This window comes from Coffea arabica, chromosome 2e (genome assembly GCF_036785885.1).
Source record: "Coffea arabica cultivar ET-39 chromosome 2e, Coffea Arabica ET-39 HiFi, whole genome shotgun sequence".
Lineage (NCBI taxonomy): Eukaryota > Viridiplantae > Streptophyta > Magnoliopsida > Gentianales > Rubiaceae > Coffea > Coffea arabica.
The window spans coordinates 16,545,796-16,565,201 of NC_092313.1; the positions used below are offsets into that span (position 1 = coordinate 16,545,796).

The 19,406-nt window shown below is 36.3% G+C and overlaps 3 protein-coding genes and 1 long non-coding RNA gene across 9 annotated transcripts; 2 read left to right on the forward strand and 2 right to left on the reverse strand.

The window, feature by feature from the left end:
- Nucleotides 1-419: 419 nt before the first annotated feature.
- On the reverse strand, nt 420-3,820 carry LOC113731285 (AP-3 complex subunit sigma-like). The gene is made up of 7 exons (XM_027256456.2): nt 3,515-3,820; nt 3,335-3,377; nt 2,906-2,967; nt 2,583-2,679; nt 1,598-1,668; nt 888-979; nt 420-805 (listed from the first exon to the last, which is right to left on the reverse strand). Exons 1-7 carry the CDS (start codon nt 3,581-3,583, stop codon nt 742-744), a joined length of 498 nt encoding a protein of 165 aa, XP_027112257.1. The 5' UTR covers nt 3,584-3,820; the 3' UTR covers nt 420-741.
- Nucleotides 3,821-7,561: 3,741 nt separating this feature from the next.
- Nucleotides 7,562-8,817, reverse strand: LOC140037209 (uncharacterized). Its single transcript, XR_011841134.1, has 2 exons — nt 8,515-8,817; nt 7,562-7,878 (listed from the first exon to the last, which is right to left on the reverse strand). It is a non-coding gene; the product is annotated as an uncharacterized lncRNA (long non-coding RNA).
- Nucleotides 8,818-9,122: 305 nt separating this feature from the next.
- On the forward strand, nt 9,123-13,123 carry LOC113731286 (transcription termination factor MTERF2, chloroplastic-like). 2 transcript variants are annotated; one of them, XM_027256458.2, is made up of 6 exons: nt 9,123-9,949; nt 10,160-10,568; nt 10,881-11,096; nt 11,483-11,584; nt 12,262-12,536; nt 12,651-13,123. In XM_027256458.2, exons 1-6 carry the CDS (start codon nt 9,183-9,185, stop codon nt 12,880-12,882), a joined length of 2,001 nt encoding a protein of 666 aa, XP_027112259.1. In that variant the 5' UTR covers nt 9,123-9,182; the 3' UTR covers nt 12,883-13,123. The 2 variants fall into 2 exon arrangements, with proteins under 2 accessions (XP_027112259.1, XP_027112258.1); XM_027256457.2 differs by having other exon boundaries at nt 9,124-9,949; nt 11,477-11,584.
- Nucleotides 13,124-16,001: 2,878 nt separating this feature from the next.
- On the forward strand, nt 16,002-18,642 carry LOC140036759 (uncharacterized). Of its 5 annotated transcripts, none has more exons than XR_011840299.1 (4): nt 16,002-16,317; nt 16,461-16,579; nt 18,010-18,128; nt 18,253-18,642. XR_011840299.1 is itself a non-coding variant. In XM_072079343.1 (3 exons), exons 1-3 carry the CDS (start codon nt 16,163-16,165, stop codon nt 18,027-18,029), a joined length of 294 nt encoding a protein of 97 aa, XP_071935444.1. In that variant the 5' UTR covers nt 16,002-16,162; the 3' UTR covers nt 18,030-18,642. The 5 variants fall into 5 exon arrangements, 2 of the variants coding, with proteins under 2 accessions (XP_071935444.1, XP_071935443.1); XR_011840300.1 differs by having other exon boundaries at nt 18,010-18,122; nt 18,232-18,642; XR_011840298.1 differs by having other exon boundaries at nt 18,010-18,122.
- Nucleotides 18,643-19,406: the final 764 nt, after the last annotated feature.

Sequence of the window (19,406 nt, forward strand, 5' to 3'; positions counted from 1 at the left end):
AAAGCAATTATATTTTAATCCTCAGTTTAGGACCTCCTTGAATTAATTTTTTAAGAATTAAAATTCATTTCATCTTAAAAACTTTTTTCCTATACACTTTTCTTTGACGTTTGTTCTAAAATATCTAATAATGTGCAATTTTCCCTTCAACGCATCCGACAACATTCGCGACCGACCAGCCACTCTAGTCACTATTTCCAAGTAACGGCCTTGGAATCATTTCGTCAGTTTAGCCAAAAGCTAGTACTCAAATTTTTTCTGGTTTCGGCTTGTACAAGTATATAAGTATTTCTTTTTATCAATTGATTGAGACTTGAGACTTAATGTGTCGTGTACAAATTTCTCGACATATTTAAATATTTTGAGGATTGTGATTATTTTCAACAGCAGAAGTCTACGGTTAATCAGTATAATTAATATGAGCAAAAGTCATTGCCTTAAAATATAAGCACTGTGAATTCAGTCAAAACTCGAAAGACAGTGATGCATATTCATTCACCCGAGTTCTGTATTACAAACACCACAACCGCCCTTTACCAACCTCTGATAACAAATCTATGCGTCAAAAACTGTTAAATGGAGAATACTAGGCTACAACATGACTACCCCATGAATTCATGGAAAGAACAACCGACTGAGATCTATGCAAACTCAATGGTGTCTGTCTGGGGGTTGAGTGGATCTTTGTAGCTTTTCTGTAGATGATCACGGCTGTGGATACTTGCTAGAGCAAAATTGTTGCTATCTATTGCTCCAACCAGAAATGGATGGAACTAACGTAACGGAGTTTGCATGTTTCTCCATCCTGCAGATAAATGGCTTCTATTTAAAACAAATACATCTAATAAACATGGAGAGAGAGAGAGAGAAAGAGAGAGAGAGAGTACTTTGAGATTTCTTCAGCTGCCTTTGCAACTTCTGAAGAATTGGTCTCAAGAACTTGACCTCCTAAAATGATTTCATCTAAAATTGAATGGACCTGCAAAACTGTTGCAAATGAAAAACTAGGGACAAGAAGCATATACGCGCATATTAGCAGCTCGTATGGGGCTAGTCAAAAATACATCATGTTACTTGAGCCGGTTATCAAAATCCAAATGAATAAACGCTAGCATGTTTGCTTGCTGGTTATCAGACACCACATCACTGAAGGACCAGTCACACAGAACTACACCCAGAAGGTCAACTGAACCACCAAGTCATGAGCAAATTAAAAGAAGTGGGAACAATACATTAATCATGATCTAGCTATAGTCCAACCTACAGTATAATTCGATGAGGAAGTGAGACTCAGCTTGAATGAGTTTCCATTCCAAATTTCACCAAATTCTACCCATTTCAGTCAAATCTCTAATAGCAAACTCATGGCAGCAATTCGTTGCTCATGAATTCCTATTGCTGTAGGCTCCCAAGTACTACAAAATGTACCAGGAAGCCATCAATGTGATGCAAGACAATAATGCCAACTCAAGTAACCACACTACAGCATGAATTAAAACAGCAACAAGAAATCCAAAAGACTAATCATGTTACCAAATAATGCTTCAGTATCCATATATGCTGACCAAGGACAAACTGACGAGAGAATGAGGTTTACCTTGTTGAAATTGAAGATTATATCAAGCTCACATACATTATGGAAGCATTTGTCCAGTGTCTCCACAAAAACTGGAAATTAATGTATTCAAACAAGAAAGAGAAAAATTTAGAGGTGAACTAAGATGCTACTAAATTAAGAAAATTCGTTGCATTAAACGGGGGAACAAAATCAAGTACTTCCAGTATAAGCCTAAAAGTCTATAAATTCTAAAGAAACCACTTACTGCCAGCGATAGTGGAAAATCTGCAAACGGTTGTCAAGAGGATAATAACTAGTGGGAAATTAATTTAAAGTGTAGAGCCAAAAAACAAAGGATGGAGTCTAAAAAGCTTAGAGAAAGGTACAAGTGTTATGCCATGTGCTCACATTTATGTCTAAGGGCAATATAAAGCAACAGCTTATGGAGATCAACAGCACAAAACACCGATTTTCTTATTAATCTTCTTACTTCCAGGGAAACTACAACTAAATGGCATGTTTCTTAATGTGAGAACCTGATCAATATGACGTCCGAACTTCATTCACGCAAGAGTATTGCATAGCAACTGTCTAGCCATAATGTGATAATCTATTGTAAAGAAGCCTCCACAAGTATTTTCTTGAACATTAATGTTCACATCACTCAAGATCCAAGAGACATGAACAATAAATTTTCAAACAAGTGAAAAGGTAGATTAAGATTATTCGATCAAGTTGAGAGCACTTGTCAAAAAGCAGAGCTTTATAATTTAGCTCATGACTGAAAATTCACCAACATTTCAGTCAAAAAGCAGAGCTGGATGTTGTATTTTTGCTTTTGATTAACTAACCATGACTTTGCTCCCAAAAAAAAAAAATCCATGACTTTCAATCTACAATGAAGAGTAAATTTGTGATTTTCAACAATTCAATAGCAGATTTGACAGTCATGTACCCGACATCAAATGAAACCAACAATCTCAAACATATAAAGCTGGCAAATATCAAGGATTGATTAATATACCTTGCATGAGATCCAGCATGGCAAGCTCATTCTCAGAACTATCAAATACAAATATGAAGTATAGCGTGGCAAAAGTCTTGTACACAAGTCGTGCATCCTGTGTATAAGAAAATTGGAGTAGCGCTTCAGAACAGAAAAAGATACACAGAACTCTAAAGAAGCTAGTGCAAGGATGTGGTCACGCATAACACATCAAGACATTACATTGACCACTACCAAATTCTGCCAAGAAGCCCAACATGCATCCAGGGATGTCAAAGTTTTCAATACATAAAAGTTCCAATTAACTCAAACAAAAGAGCATAATGAGGCATAGAACTTACAGGTCCAAACAGCGAATCCACCTTAATGAAATTGCTCACATTGTTGGCTCTACTGCATAAAACTGCATTTATGACCAAACTTTAGACATTCATACAAGAAAGGCCCCTGAGATAATGAATAAACAAAAAAAGAAAGAAAATTCCACACCCATGAATTCAACTACAGACTGAGCGTCTTTAAAAGAAGAGCATGGAGTGTATACTTTTGACCCCAACTTAATTCATCATGAATTCACCGATCCAAATATATTTAATTGGATCCAGAATTCAGAAAGGGAAACGGTACATCTCAGATTCTAAAGAGCCAAAGATAAGCAAATCAAATTATACAGAAAACCTGATTATCATCTTTATCTTATTAAAACGTGAAACATTATTTTGAATTTTTTATTTGAAACGAAGAAGTAAAAAAGATCAAATTCCACTGACCTCCGTATATGCTCCGAATCAGCTCATGCTGCTTCTCCACTGCCTAACCTTACAGAAATGCATTTCAAATTTTGAGGTCACGTAATCCATCAACTCACTGAAACAAATGAGAAAGCGACCAAAAAAAAAATTTTTTTTCCTGATTTTGGCGGAAAAGAATATCGATGAGAGTTAACGGACCTGAAAAGAATAAAATTTGACAAGGCGAGGCTTGCCTTGGTCGTTCATCACAATCACAGCTTTAATCATGGCCACTTAATTTAATATAACCACCGCAAATTCTACAAAAATAACCCTGGCCGAATTTGTGTGTCGGAAAAGCTTTTAGCCAAGCTGGGTAACTCGGCCGGTTAAGAGCTCTCTCGCTGTCTGCTAGGTCTGATCGCCCTCTTCTCCGGCTCAGCCAGTGGGAGTCTTCCCACAGTGCTCTAATCTCATTAGTTCCCAATTACAAAGCTTTTTTTTTTTCCAAATATTACAAAGACTCTCGTTTGGATTGTTATTTTTATGATTTATAAAGACCTTTGCTTTTCTTTTTTTTTTTTAAAAAAAAATAGTATTACAAAGACTTCTGTTTGGATAGAAGATTATTTGGGATAATTTTTTAAAAAAAAATAGTGTGACACTTTTTTGATGTAATGTATTTGAGATAAAAAATAATTAAAAAATGTGTTGATGATAATGTGTAAATAAGGTGTAAATAAGATACAATCCAAACACAAGAGCGCTGTTTTGATTAACTGTTTTTTAAGGTATTTTTGAAATATTTTACTATAATAGTGTATATAAAAACTTTTATTGTATATAGCTTGTTTGGATAGAACATTATTTGAAATATTATTTGGAATAATTATTGTAACACTTTTTGTGATGTGATGTATGTGAAATAAAAAAGTATTTGGGAATATAAAAAGGTGGGTTGAAAAATGTGTTTATGATATAAGCGAAATATTATTTGAAATAATGGTATTCATATAATATGTGTTTTTTTGGTGTTTTTTGAGGAATTTTTGGAATATATTTTATGGTACCTTTTAAAATTTAAAAAAAATTAAAGCACTTTTTAAAAATTAACACAATCACCCACAACCACCACTATCCCTACCCACCATCCCCTCACTCTTCCTTCTTCTTTCTCCCTTCCCTCTTTCTCCTCCCCTCCTCTTCCTTGCCACTCTCCACCCTTCCCTCCCCTCCCCTCTTCCCAATCGTGATCTAATTGAGGTCAGATCGTAGGGAAAGGGAAGGGAAGAGGAGAGGGGGAAGGAGAGCGATGATGAAAATGGAAGGAGAGGAAGAAGGAAGAGAGAAGGGGAGGAGAATGGAAGAGAGAAGAGTCAGTGGCAATGGATGGGTGGGTGGGGGTGATAGTGATAAGTGGAAGACGTTGTAGAATTTATATAATTTTTAATTTTTTTATATTTGTGATTTGTTTTTTAATATATTGTATGAATGAGGTGTTTTTAAAATTATTTTTATTTGTGTATTACTGTAATATTGTATTTGAAATACTTGTTTTTTAAAAATATATCAATCCAAACGGCTGTTTAGGAGTTATTGTGAATGAGGTGTTTTTAGAGTTGTTTTTATTTGTCTATTACTATAATATTGTTTTTGAAATACTTGTTTTTAAAAAATAGATCAATCCAAACGGATTTTTAGGAGTTTTTGTTTAAAAACAATAACTCCGTTTGGATTAGTTGTTTTTTGAAATTTTTTAAATATTTACTGTAATAGTATATGTGAAAAACTTTTTTACTGTAGATATTTTTTGTGATGTTTTTTAAGGTATTTTTGAAATATATTTTGAGATATTTTTAATGTTTAAAAATTTTTGTGATATTTTAAAAATTATCACCACCATCTCCTCCCTCTTCCTCCTCCTTCATTTCTTTCCTCCTCCCATCTTCCTCATTTTCTTCCGCTCCTCCTTTCTTCCTATTCCTCTCCCTTTCCTCGTCACACCTCATCCCTCCCCTCCCCTCCCCTCCCCTCCCTAAAAAAATCGAGCTCTCTAGTCATGACATCAAAGCCAGATCACAACCTCTGGTCAAGGCCAAAATTTGGGAAAGGGGAGGAGGATTGGAGGATTGGGGTGTAGCGGGAAGGGAAATGGGAAGGGAGAAGCGAGGAGGAAGAGGGAGGGAGAGAAAGGAGGATAAAGGAAGGGATCGTGGCAGTGGTGGGTAAGGGTGATGGTGATAGATAGAAAAAAAAATGGGGTAAATTTTATTTTTTATTTTTTTATATATTTGAAATTATGGCCCCATTTGGCACCTGAGTTTTTTGGAAGTTTGTCTAAAATTTTACTGTAGATCATTGTAGAAGTTGTAAAAAAACTTTTGTAAGATGAAAACTTTTTCCTTTTCATTTTCTTTCTTTCTTTTTTCTTTTTTATCTTTTCTTTTCTCCCTTCCCACTTCTTCTCCCTTCCCCTTCCCCAAGAAGATCAGCACCAGGAGCCTCAACAACTCTCACATTTCCCCCAGCTCTCCGCAGTTTCCCTCGCCCCCAACATCCCCTTCCCTAGCGCGTCGGGGCTGCAAAAAACAAGCCAACCGAGAAATGGGTCGCATCCGCACCAAGACAGTGAAGAAGTCCTCCAGCCAAGTCATCGAGCGCTACTACTCCAAGTTGACGCTGGACTTCCACACCAACAAGAAAGTCCTCGGCGAAGTCGCCATCATCCCATCAAAAAGGCTCTGAAACAAGATCGCCGGGTTCTCCACCCATCTCATGAAACGGATCCAAAAGGGCCCAGTTAGGAGTATTTCGCTCAAGCTTCAAGAGGCGAAGAGAGAGCGCCGCATGGACTTCGTTCCTGAAGAATCCGCGATCAAGACCGACAGGATTGAGGTTGATAAGGAGACCATGGAGTTGCTTGCCGTCATGGGTATAAGCGAATTGCTCGGTATTGTCCTCAAGGAGGAGCAGTCTCCTCTCATGGTTGGATTTTTCTTACACAAAGGAATATTTATCGGCCCCTTCTAATTTAAAAAAGAAAAAGGAAAGAAGACGGGCACCTGAAGAGGTGATTGGCGCCGGAACCAGCGAGAGAGGTGGTGGTGGGGGAGGAAGAAGAAGAAAAAGGGAATGGAATTTATTTTTTGTGTGTTTTGGGTATTTAGAAGTGTGTATGTAAAAAATTTTGAGAAATTTTTTTAGGGTACTGTAACTAAAGTTGGTAAAAAACTAATATAAGACAAACTTAAGTAAAAATTCAAGTTCCAAACAGGCCTGTTATGAAACAATTAAAAGTATGGATGTCGCTTTGTATTCCCAAGAGGATTAATTCTTGATTTATGGATACATTATGTATAGAAGTTACAATCCATAAATCTATTCATGTAGTGGAAGAACCGTTTCATAGGTTTCTTCATATTCTTGTAATAGTGGGTGTTTAATAGGATTGATATTCCTTTAATCTTGTAGTACCTATATATAGAGGTACATTGACACCCTTTGGAATGAACTTTTGTATCTTATTGGAATATAAGAATATCACTCTCTATTTCTCTACTTCTTTCTCCAATATTTCACTTGATATTATAGTAGCTTATTTTATTAGTTTTATAACAAGGCCCTATTTTTTATATATTGTATGGATGTTGTGTTTTTTGAGTTTTTTTCATTGTATATTACCATAACATTATATATGAAAAACTTATTTTTCAAAAAATGAGTACTCCAAACGATTGTAACGTGTATGAAATTCTAATATGCTATTCCCACGTTCAAAAGAATGCATGTTTTCAAATATTAAAATAAGAGAAATTGAAAATTATTACAACTTTAGTGTCTACCAGAAATCTTAACCAAAGCTATAAATATTCTTTTTTTTTTTGGATTACCTCTTGTTTCTCTTCACATCTTTTCCATTTCCATTTATCAAATCTAGGATTCAAATCTTGAACTTGAAAGGGGGGAAAATTTTAAAAACATATAAATATTCATCTCACTAATGCAACTTTTAACCCATAGTTTGTTGGCAAGAGTTATTGAGTTATAAACTCAACAATTAAGGGAATTTTTCACATGAAAAACCTGTTTTTTTTCTTTAATCTTAATTTCTTGGAAAAATAGCCAATTTAGTCCCTAAACTTTTTTTTCCTGTCAATTTCGTCCTTATATATTATTTGTAGCCAATTTGATCCTTAAACTTATATTTCGGTTCCAATCAAGGAACTCAGTGGTGGAGCCACTGCATAATTTCCTTCAAACTCCTAATTGAGCAACCCAAAAGAGGTATTTTAGGGATTTCGATGGTGGGGCTAAATTAACAAACAGGTAAGTTTTGTGAGAAATACCCAAAACTCAAAACAAAAACAAAAAAATTTTCAAAGCTGCCAAGCGGTGCTGGTAGCGTTGCTTCCCTGCTCCATGGCACTGCTTGGTTCCATCATTCTTGATGTACACATACCACTTCCCTGTAAGCCTTGCAGTAGCAATATTGCTAGCTTGTTTGGATAGACTGGGAGGGATAGTCCCATTAAGAAAATTGGTATCAAGATCCAACCAAAGCAAGCTACGGCAATCCTCTAATTCTGCAGGAATATTCCAAGATAACGAGTTGTTTCCGAGCTTAAAAATCACAAGATTTGACCACTCAATTGGTTATTTCAGAGTGAAATCTAATTCACATTCGTACAATTGTTGAGACTAGCAGGGGTTGATCCATTCAGATCATTGAAATCAAGAATCAGATTCTCTAAGCAAATACATTAGCTCTTGTGGGATTTCTCCATAAAGCTGATTTAACGAAGCAATCAAATCACGAAACTGAGATATGATCCCAAGCTAGATGGGATTGTCCCAGTCAAGAAGTTAAAATTGAGATCACGGGATTCCGACTTGAAACAATTACTCACTCTCTGGTATTGAACCGGTGAGCAAATTATTCTGAAGATACAATACTTTCAAATTGTTCCTGGGATCCTGACAAATCCCAAATGAAATTACCTCAGATAGATTGTTAGAACTCACATCCAAAGTCTCCAAACTGACCATCTTGGACAAAGATTCATGCAATGAACCAATGAAAATATTGAATAACAAGGACAAATTCTTCAAGTTACTCATCTTCACAAGGGTATCAACAGGTAATTCACCAGAAAATTTATTGTTTGAGCTATCAAATAGTTTCAAAACAGAGCATGCGCCAAAGCTTTCAGGGACATTACCTGACAAATTATTGCAGGACAACACCAACTCTACCAAGCTTGGACACAAATCAGACAGACAAGGTGGTAAACACCTTGGAAATCATTTCCTCCCAGATACAAAAACTGCATAACCCCACTAGCACCGCTTGGTAGCTTTGAAAATTTTTTGTTTTTGTTTTGGGTTTTGGATATTTCTCACAAAACTTATCTGTCAGTTAATTTTTGTTACAGTCCCACCATCGAAATCCCTAAAATACCCCCTTTTGGGTTGCTCAATTAGGAGTTTGAAGGAAATTATGCGGTGGCTCCACCGCTGAGTTCCTTGATTGGAACTGAAATATAAGTTTAATGATCAAATTGGCTACAAATAATATATAAGGATGAAATCGACGGGAAAAAAAGTTTAGGGACTAAATTGGTCATTTTCCCTAATTTCTTTTCTAAACTTACAATTGTCCTAAAAGGAAAAATAAAATCGTTAATTTATACAGTAACAGGTAGTAATTTGGAATAAACCCTCTGTTTTTTTTTTTTTTTGTCAAAATGGAATAAACCCTCTGTTGCTTGACCTGAAACCCCCACGGTTTTAACTTTAAATTTTTTATAATTTAACCCCTCAATCTCTCGGTCAACCCGTAATATCTTCCCCTATCTCCACTGTCTTCCCTCTAGGTTGGGGACGAAAAATGTTAGCTGGTCAATCCCAGTATCATCAGCTCTACTCAATCGATATCCTCGGCCTCCGAGACCACCGGCTGCCCTCCATTGCACCCACTCTTCACCTCCCTTCCACCACCAACTCTACCTATAAACGCACCCGTCAGCTCTCCATATCCTCCTCCCTCAACCACCACCAAAACCCACAAACCACTTCTTCCTCCCCCACGTCAGACAATGAAGAAAATTTCCTCCGAACTCACAATGCAAAATCCTCCGTCCTCCTCCTCCGCCACCTCTCACCCCATCAAGAAGGAAACTCGACACCCCCATCAGCGCATCCCGAGAGTCAAGGAAAGCTAATCCCTCGAGAAGATAAAGCGAAGCTTCTAAAAATGTCTCTAATAAGAAAAAGAACCCCACAATTCCCAGGTTCAATTTATGTTCAATGCCCAAGTGGCCCAGATTTCAACGCTTCTTTGCCACCACTTCAAAATCTTTTCGAAGAGCAAAAGGGCAATCTTGTTATTACTGCAAACGATGATGATGACGAGATGCTGATGAAAGCTCTTGAGATACGAAGGGGAGTCACTGTGGAGATTTTCAAGGAGGCTATGAGAAAGGGCAAATTTGGGATCACTTATTCGACGAATTTGATTTCAAAGTTGTCTGATTTTATTGATTTTGTGATGATTCAAGTTGCTTCCATGAAGCAATTGCCCGAATTTTCAACAGCATCCTACAATTTTCGTGCCAGAACCTTCATAGACGACTCTGGTGTCGTGCCTCTTATAAGGTAATAGGACTTTATCTCCTGAAGTTTCGATCATCTTTGATATATAATCAGGATTTAATGGCTTTACTGTTAATTGTCCCAATGTGTTCACTTAGAACAAGTGGCTTATAAAAATGATTATGTGGTCAAGTTTCCGTAACAGTAGCAACAGCGCAATGCTGCTTGCAAAATCTGGATTGATATCATGATTTAGCTTACTGAAACTTGTAGGTGGTTGAAACACAATTCATTATCCTATCCTCAAATTGCGAAGCTCATTTGCATGTCAAGAGGAAATCTTAACTCTATAAGACGACTGGCTGAGTGGTTGAAGACAATATACGTGAGAGGGAGATATATTGGGGTTGCATTGACGAGAGCTGGAGGGAATATATTGGAGTGCAACTCACAGGATTTGGATGAGATTGTTGGCTATTTGGAGGACAATGGAGTTAGGAAGGATTGGATGGGTTATGTTGTGAGTCGATGCCCTGAGATCTTGTCTTTTAGCATGGAGGAACTCAAGGGTCGTGTGGAATTTTACTTGAATATGGGGATGGATGAGAAGGATTTTGGGACAATGGTTTTTGACTTTCCTAAGGTGCTTGGATACTTTCCAATGGAAGAGATGAACCAAAAGGTATGTTTGTTAATGCTTTCTCCTCAATGTTTACATTCTATTCAGGGATAAAGGTGCTTTTCAACTGTATTACATGCTGGTAATGACTAGTGCCCTTTCATACATGTTAATTTAATGTTTGAAGAATAAACCTGATTTATTTTGGCAGTGCAAGCATGAATATGTTGTACAGAATTTTGCTATTTGATGGTACAAAAGCACTTACATTCTCCTAGCTATAATGCTAAGTTTGATTAACTGAAATGTCCTTTGGCATATGGGCTAGCTATACCTCCTGTTAACTAAGTTAGATGCACCTCTTTGTTCGTCCAGGTTACATTTCTGAAAGAGTTTGGTCTCAATGATGAAGAAGTTGGCAAATTACTAGCATTTAAGCCACAACTGATGGCATGTAGTATTGAGGAGAAATGGAAGCCTCTTGTGAAGTATTTTTACTACCTTGGGATGTCCAGAGACAGCATGAGAAGAATTCTTTGTATCAAGCCAATGATATTCTGTGTGGATTTGGAAACAATTATTGTGCCCAAGGTATGCCACGGAAATTGATCTCACGTTCAGTGATCTGTTGGGTTTTCAAAGATATAAATGATGCGGTATCAAAGCATTTATGCATTCATGGTTCTAAATAAATTTAAATCCATAAAAGGACAAAGGAGCATTTCATCTTTAGTATTATGGTCAGATGTATCTGGTGACGTTGTTTTGCATGGCCTGTGAAGCTGGTGGAAGATATTAGCCTTGTTGTGGGGTTCAATTGTCCCCTGATATTTTCTATAGTCTTGGCTATGTTTCCTTTCCCCTAACTTCTTTTTGCTTTCTTTCCTCTAAATTTATGATAATCACATAATATCAGACAGTTTTGCCATAGTATTTCATATTTAATCAAAATGAATGTTTGTTATATGAAGGTTCAGTTTTTACGGGACATAGGTGTTCAAGAAGAAGCCATTGGCAATATGATTGCGAAGTTTCCCCCTTTGTTGACATACAGCCTTAACAAGAAGATCCGCCCAGTTGTACGTTGTTCTCACTTTTTACTTTTAATGTCTTTGCTTCTTCCTTTTTCCCCATTTCTCTGTGCTTCATAACATGGGGCTTTAATGATCATGCAAATAATTAAGTTGCTTATGTTTGGATATGATACCCTTTGAATAATTTATATGTAGAATTATATGCACGATTCATTTGATTCTAAGCTTGTTGAATGATTGATATGTTGGAGAAATTCTGCCTCATATGTGATAGAATGCATCAGATAGACTCTCCCTACTTGTGTATAAAAAATCATCATCCAATTCCGATTTTTTTTGAATATCTTTTGTTTCCTTTTTTCTCATCTTACGCTACCGATCCCTTATAAAATGTGGGATTGTTTTTCAGAAAAAGAAAGATGATCTGGATCATGAGTAAAGTGTATGGTTTCAATCAAACAGTAGATCCCTGTTTTGTTTTGCAACTTGTTGCTTATAACATTCACATAATGATTATAGACAATTCGGTGAAAGATATAGTAATTGAAAATCTGAATCAGATTTTCTAATAGTGAAATTGTTATGCCTGTTGGTCAGAGAAATTGCTTTGTCCAGTAAGCCACAATCTGCGATTTCCTTTCATATCATTTCTTGTTCAACATTAAAACATTAAATCTATTTGTAGTGTATAGCATCACTGGCAATCTTTGATCTTCTTTCAGGTTGTTTTTCTGTTGACGAAAGCTGGAGTATCCCAGAGGGACATCGGCAAGGTAATAGCTTTGGGGCCAGAGCTTTTGGGATGCAGCATAGCAAATAAACTGGACCACAATGTGAAATATTTTTTGTCACTTGGTATCTCTCTCCGGAAATTGGGTGAGATGATAGCTGATTTTCCCATACTACTACGGTACAACGTAGATCTCCTCCGTCCCAAATACCAGTATCTGCGGAGAACCATGGTTCGACCTTTGCAGGATCTCATCGAATTTCCAAGGTATACATAATGATGAAGAAGTTCTTTCCAAAAATCTGTTCACATGCACATATGGTACTCAGAAGCTCATTCTAAGTAGTGCTGGTTATCCATACATGTCCAAACAATCTGCAGGTTTTTCAGCTATTCTCTAGATGAACGAATAATTCCTCGGCATAGGATTATGGTGGAACAGCGGGTGAATTTCAAGCTGCGATATATGTTGGGAGGCACTGATGAAGAGTTTGATCAGAGGGTCCAGGCTGCAGTAGAAAGGCGTCAAAGATTCGAATCTGGTGTTACATTTGAAGAAGAATCATCTGATTCTCAAACTGATGTTGGCTCTTTGACAGCATGCTCTAGTTGACATGAAATGACACATCACACATAGTATATTAGCATTCTGACTATAGGGCTTTCTGCAATACACAAGCGCTCCCCAGGAGTGGTACCCAGTCTGTCTTCATAATGACACAGACGCATCTTCTTGTTGTAGAATGTACAATGTGCACATATGTATATTTTGGTATGAATTTTGAGCAAGTGCCCCTTGTTTATGAACTTTTAGTTGGCAAGATTGTAATGATACCTGCAAGCGGCCTTCTTAATCTGTATGGATGAATATCCTTCAAAAAATTCTGCATGGATGAATACGTTTTGTTTTAGCCTAAAATCGAGCTAGGGCCGAGCTTCGAGCCAAGTCGGGCTGGGTCACGTTGCACCCTTGACTCAGGTATCCTTATATTATATAATAATGAATTTTAGTCAAACTGCGTTAAGAGCTATTTTCGTCTTTTAAGATGGATATTGATATATGGTGAAACTTGGAGTAGAAATAGTGGAAGCATGAAATTTTATTAATTTGACTGTATTTCTTGTGTTTTGAATGTGTAGTTATGCATGTGACATTTAAATTAATTATTACACTATTTATGTGTGAAATTACTTCTTTGCCATTTGACGTGACAATTAACACTCAAAGGTTCTAGAACTTCGTGGATTTTATGTCATTTTGAGTTGGTAATTAAATTTGTAGTATCCTGGTCATTATGTTAAGTAAAGGTACAACGGTTAAGGGAAACTAGAATCTCTCTAGTTATCATATAATTACCTCTTAATAACATTATGATAATATGCGATGGTTTTTCTTCCTCTTTTATTTCTTTTTGTTATTGCATAATAGATGTTGCCTTTGGATTTTGATAATCGGGTATTCTTTATTCCGAGTATGACTAAATTGTTTTCTTTTTTTTGTGAAAAAAATCTCCCTCTTTTGACATGCTTATTGATTTTGATTTTGAGGAAAGATCCCGCTACATAATCCTGTGATCCTTGGATTTGAGCATAGCATGAATAAGAAAGAATTTTGTTCAACGTACCATTATGTCAAGTTCCTAATAGACCCATCATTATTGTCTCAACCCCTACTTACTCGGACCTAATCAATAAATTTCAACTAATCAAAATTTTTTCTTTTGGTCTCACGTAACCTACAAGCAATTGAATTAATTACTGTCTAAGTAACAGTTGTTTCTAATTATTCACACATTCATCTGTTTGCTTCTTGCTCTTTCCATTTTTCCCCAACATCTACGAATGTAGGATCTTTTTTCTTCCTAACCTTATATTGCACCAGTTATCTATACCAAACTTCTTTTTTTTTTTTTTTTTTGGATTCCAACCACTCTATAAAACTAAGATCAGTTTCCTGCCTTTTCCAATTTTGTTCTAAAGTCAAATATTTCTTTGTGTTTCTTACAAGGGTGAAAAAGGCAATTGGAAAGAAAGATGTAAAGGTAAAAATAATGCAAATTATTATGAAACTTATGGTGGATGATCATCATCACAATCACGGCCAACTTGTTCCAATTCTTTTTCTTTATTTTCAATTTAATTGTATCAAAGTTGTGAACCTTATAAATTAGAATTTTGCTGATTTAAGTACTCCTTTTGGTTTAGTACAAACTTTCAAAGAAGCATTTTCTGTTCCACCAAATTTTCATTTGTTTGCTTTCACAGAATTCTATGTATTATTATTTTCCACTAGCATAATTTCATTATTCATATGGAATTTTTGAAACATATAGTGACTGTTTGATTATTATTGTAGGGTTAGTAGTGAAAATACCACATCTACAAGTAAATATTGGGAAATATCATTAACCACTTTCTACTTGTGGCTTCCAACTCCAATTCATGTGTGCAATTTTTTCTCATTTTGGCTTTATGATGGGTTTGCTCTACCAAACAAGTTCTTTTCACATGAGGGTGTTTTTCTATTGTATTTCACCATTACGATTGAGATGTGCTATCAAAGAAGAAACAAATTTTCATATTTTTTTTATAGTGTGAATCTTTCAAGAGAATGTGAAGGGTATTCTCTTTAGGGTTAAATTGTGAGAACGGGTCACTTATTCCTTTTAATAATGTTTTATGAAATAGACACCTTGAGCTCCCAAAGAAGTTTTACTCGTGTTTGTTTGTCCAATGCAACAAATTTGGTGCCGACATTACTGATTGCTTTAGGAGAGGCAAAAGTGCAAAAATTATCCTCAATAAGTTCTACGAGCCAGCTCTTAATTTCACTTTATTTGTTCTCAATGGATTTCCATTAATGTGAACCTATAAATTTATTTCTTTCTAAAAATCCTGCTTTTAGATTATGTTATGTTTTTTTTTCCTATTAATTAGAACAATTATAAATTCTATGCTCCAATCCACATCATGCTTGACGGATAGCTTGACAAGACCAAAAATATATTAGGCATCAACTTGCTTGGATTTTGGATTCTATGTGCACAAAAACTTAGGGACTTCCTCAACTATAGTTAAGATGGATTGTCTGATACTTTCAAATTATTTGTGTGATGCTTTTGAACTTTCCATTATATATTTACAAGGTTGACTCATTCTTTTCGAGTGTCAGGTTTGTCAAAATTGATGTGGATGAGATAAAACTAATTAAGAACAAAGTTAAGTGCTAAACTTTTTTAATCTTGTAATGAGGTGTAGTATAAGGATGGAAATTATCTACTTGATATTAAAAAAAAAAAAAGTTTTAGCTCTCATTTGTTATGTTGATGTTGAATAATAAAAAGTAATATATTATTATTTCAATTTTGGATGTTTTCTTATTACGTTATTTAGTTAGCCTTTTTTGACATTTCCTTCTATGTTCTTGATTAACATATATAGAAGAAATACTACGTGCACTTAAAAATTAACTATTTTTGTGTAAGGTGTGAAAGAATTTATTTATAAATAATTCTATTTTAACTGATATGATACTTATTATATATATATATATATATATATTAATAACTTATATTTACAATACTTTCAGATTTATCAATCTTATTGTAATTTTCCTTAAAAATTATGTAAAAAATTTTAAATAGAAGCACCCAACACCTGCGCGCTTTCAGCCCCTAGTTTTAGATATTAAGTGATATTAATTTAACCAAAGAGAAAAGTTTCACCAAGCGGCGTCGTCTTTCTGGCGGTGACACACACACAAGATAGCAAAACCCTTGCGAACGCAGCTTGCAATGCAAGTGGGTCAAAACCCTTGATACGATCCGTTGTAATATCACTCACTGGATAGACTGGGAGGATAGTCTCCGTCAGAAAGAAATACAAAACCGAAAATGGCAACGGCGTATAGATTAGCAGCAATGGCGAGTGCGAGGTCTGTGGCCTCTCGTCCAAACTCGGTACTCAGAAGAACTATGGCTGCTCCTAAACCAATTCCAACTTTCCCTTTTTCTTCTTCCACCTCACCCCTCCCTCGAGCTGCCTCCAGGTACCCTTTTCATATCATTGACTCTTTCTTAATTACTTATCAGGTACTTCTTTAATTAGGTGACAAAATCGTCCTCCACACTTACGCATAACTTTTTTTTTGTTTATTTTAATAATCGACTATTTGTTTTCCGGACCTGACAGGGTTGTTGCGGCAATGGGGAGCGTGGAGTCGATGATGCCGCTTCATAGCGCCATAGCTTCAGCTCGTCTCAGGTCCAGTATTGCCTTTGATTCCTCGTGCTGGAGCTTCCTCTCTCAAGGTCTCTATTCTTTTCCTAATCTTTAGCTCACTATGGTTCAACGATTTTGACTTTTTTTTTCCCGTATCCTTTTTGTGTTATGTAGTCTATATATGAAGTGATTGAAAGTTGTTTCGGGAATTAAGCTGTTTTGTGTGTTCATTTAAGATTTTGGGGGTCTAAATGATTACAGTAAGTGCACTTATTAGATAATCCTTTACAAACTTCGTAGCTGTACACAGAATTCATCGAGTAATTGTCTATTACGTTCTCATGAGCTTGTTGTATTTGATGGTGGTATAGGACTTGCAATACCTTTGTGACAAGATTTCGCTGGGGTACCACCAGAAGGCAATTGGATACTTCCTTTTTCTTTTTTGGTTGAAGTTCCTGTACCCCTTTTGATGTTGGAATTAGATTGATTTCAATAACTAGCTTGAGTTTGCTGCTTTTGGGTAAACACCCGCTGATAACAAGTGATATTATTTGCTTCCCATTTGCCCCAATGATGATTGTGTTTCATGTTGCTGATTGGGATATGGAGGAATTCTGTCTTGGATTCCTTTTGGGTGAGGTTGAAGGGCAGCCTTTTCTGTATAATTTCATTTGTCTATTCTTCTCTGGTTTTTTGAGACTTTATTCTTCTGACTGCTGGTCTTCTCTGCTTGTACTGAAGAATCTTTCTTCTTTTACTAAACAGGCTTGAGTGGGTATTTTTCCAGAAGTATGTAAGAGGATTATATATACCTAACAATTTCTTTGTCCAGAATCTGCTGAATTTTGAGTTTTGAGGTGGCTATTGTTTTATACCTGCATTTGATGGACTTGTATTGATACACCTATGTTGGGAATGAAATGCTTCTTGTGGGTGAAAGTACTTGTAATGTGAAAGTTATTGATTTTACCCACCATTACCCTTTGCTAGGGAACTGGAAGAGCACCATAGTTTTGCCTGGTGTGATGCTTCCTACTTTGTTTACCAATCATATCACTCCTCCTCTTTACTTCAATCATCCACCCACCCTTCATTATCCAATAGAGGTAATGAACGGTAAACACAAACCTCTGGTGCTCCTTGGGGTGCTTCATTATCTGTTGTCCTAAATGTCCTGTTTAAACTTTCCTGATGCTATCTCCTTGAAATGTTGGGGAAGGTTTTTATTTCCCCCCCTACACTTGGTTTGAGTCTTAAAGTCTATCATCTCTAAGCTTATTTAAGAAGCATGAAAGTTAATTGGATTATCCTCCCATCAGATGAGACTCGGCAACCAATAGTAATAGATGGTCATAGTGGTCTTACTACTGCATAAGTAACAGAAGTTGGGAACTCAATCAGCTTTCATAATCTATTACTGTTGCAGCTGAATTTACTATAAATGATCTTTGAGAACACTTACCAGAAAAACTTTTCGCTGATTTGCCTTCATTTTTTCTTTCTACAAATGCATTAGACTTTGCTGTTCCACGGTGACAAAGCTCCGGGTTGCAGTTGACCGGTTTCTCTTCTACTACTTCTGTCCAGTCCCAAACCTTCCCCTAGCCGTATCCTTTCATGAATTCTTGAGTAAGGGTATCCACTGTAGCTTTGAAGAGTGCTTTTGTTGATTTTCATCTATAGGTGTTATCTTTCGTATCCCCTTTCATGTTAGTGATAGGATGCTGAAAATTGACAGATGATAGGTTATTGTTGCCAGGGTGGAATACATTTCTATCAAATGTGCTCAAGCCCCATTTCGCTGCCTACTTTTTCCCTTCCCCTTCCCCACGGTGACACAACCCAAAAAAAATAAAAAGATCTTGGAAATGAAAGGAGGGGCGGAAAAAGCAAAGACGTTGATTTAGGTTTTGCCTTTTGCCGAGAAGCCTGTTGAAGACTTTACCCGTTGGACTAGTCCTTAGTTGTTTTGATTTGGCTTACTTATAAAGCAGGCTCACTGATTTGATAGAAAGAATCATTTGAAACTTGCCTACAAGCTGGAAGTAGCCGTGATTGTATTCTCTTTTGTGCAACCATGAGAATTTGGTAGTACGTTTCCAATATGGTGCCTAATTTTGCTTTTATACTAGTTCCTAATTATTTTCCAGTCGCGTACTTTTGTCTGGTGCCAGAAAAAAGAATGATTGCAATATCAAGGCAAAGGGAAGTCTAGAGATTTTCTTTAAGCAACTTGAATTGCCCCGATACTGTACATGAAGCTGTATGCCTGATAAGATTCAAAAATGTCGTCAGACCCAGGTGTCTAATTTTTTATTTTTTTTGTTAAAAAACAAAAAAAAAATCCTTTTTTTTTTTGTTTTTCCCGTGATGATGCAAGCAAGTGCCTCTGGTTGGGTTCCTTAAACACACCTAATAATAAGCTAGAGATGGTTACAAGTTTGAAAAGTTTTTTTTTTTTACACATTTTTCAAACACTCGACTGTACAAAAAAATTTTTCTAAAATGAGTTACAGTCAAACTTTACACAAAGAAAGACTCAAAAAAAACTCGCCATCCAAAGGGGAGCTTGGTTTTAGATCATGCTTTTTGTATTTGATTAGCCGGCCACCACTTTTGTTTTGCACGAGGAAAACATTTAAGACCGGACGAGAAAAACATTGGGAAGCTTGTCTCGCCTTGCGATAGGGCCATGTGGGCGTTGCATGAAGAGGATGAATACCGGACGCTTGGGTCACGTGTTCCTTCAGTCCTCATCTCTGTCTGGTAGGCTATTAGTTAGTTGTGTGGAGATCAGAAATTATAGGGAATCTGGGCGCAGCCCAATGGGACTGGATCTGGATGGCCTCCCCGATTACACCACTGTCACGGCTCGGCTCGAAGTTGTATGTATGCCTTTTTTATTAAAGAAAA

Bases quoted from the DNA above. Each gene is read 5' to 3' on its own strand.
- LOC140036759 (XM_072079343.1), top strand. From the start codon at position 16,163: ATGGCAACGGCGTATAGATTAGCAGCAATGGCGAGTGCGAGGTCTGTG. The intron at 16,318-16,460 runs GTACCCTTTTCA...CGGACCTGACAG, and splicing joins CTCCCTCGAGCTGCCTCCAG to GGTTGTTGCGGCAATGGGGA. The intron at 16,580-18,009 runs GTCTCTATTCTT...CAAATGCATTAG, and splicing joins CTGGAGCTTCCTCTCTCAAG to ACTTTGCTGTTCCACGGTGA.
- LOC113731286 (XM_027256457.2), top strand. From the start codon at position 9,183: ATGTTAGCTGGTCAATCCCAGTATCATCAGCTCTACTCAATCGATATC. The intron at 11,097-11,476 runs GTATGCCACGGA...TGTTATATGAAG, and splicing joins AAACAATTATTGTGCCCAAG to GTTCAGTTTTTACGGGACAT. The intron at 11,585-12,261 runs GTACGTTGTTCT...ATCTTCTTTCAG, and splicing joins ACAAGAAGATCCGCCCAGTT to GTTGTTTTTCTGTTGACGAA.
- LOC113731285 (XM_027256456.2), bottom strand. From the start codon at position 3,583: ATGATTAAAGCTGTGATTGTGATGAACGACCAAGGCAAGCCTCGCCTT. The intron at 2,968-3,334 runs GTCAGTGGAATT...TCATAAATGCAG, and splicing joins GATTCGGAGCATATACGGAG to TTTTATGCAGTAGAGCCAAC. The intron at 2,680-2,905 runs GTAAGTTCTATG...TCTTATACACAG, and splicing joins TGGATTCGCTGTTTGGACCT to GATGCACGACTTGTGTACAA.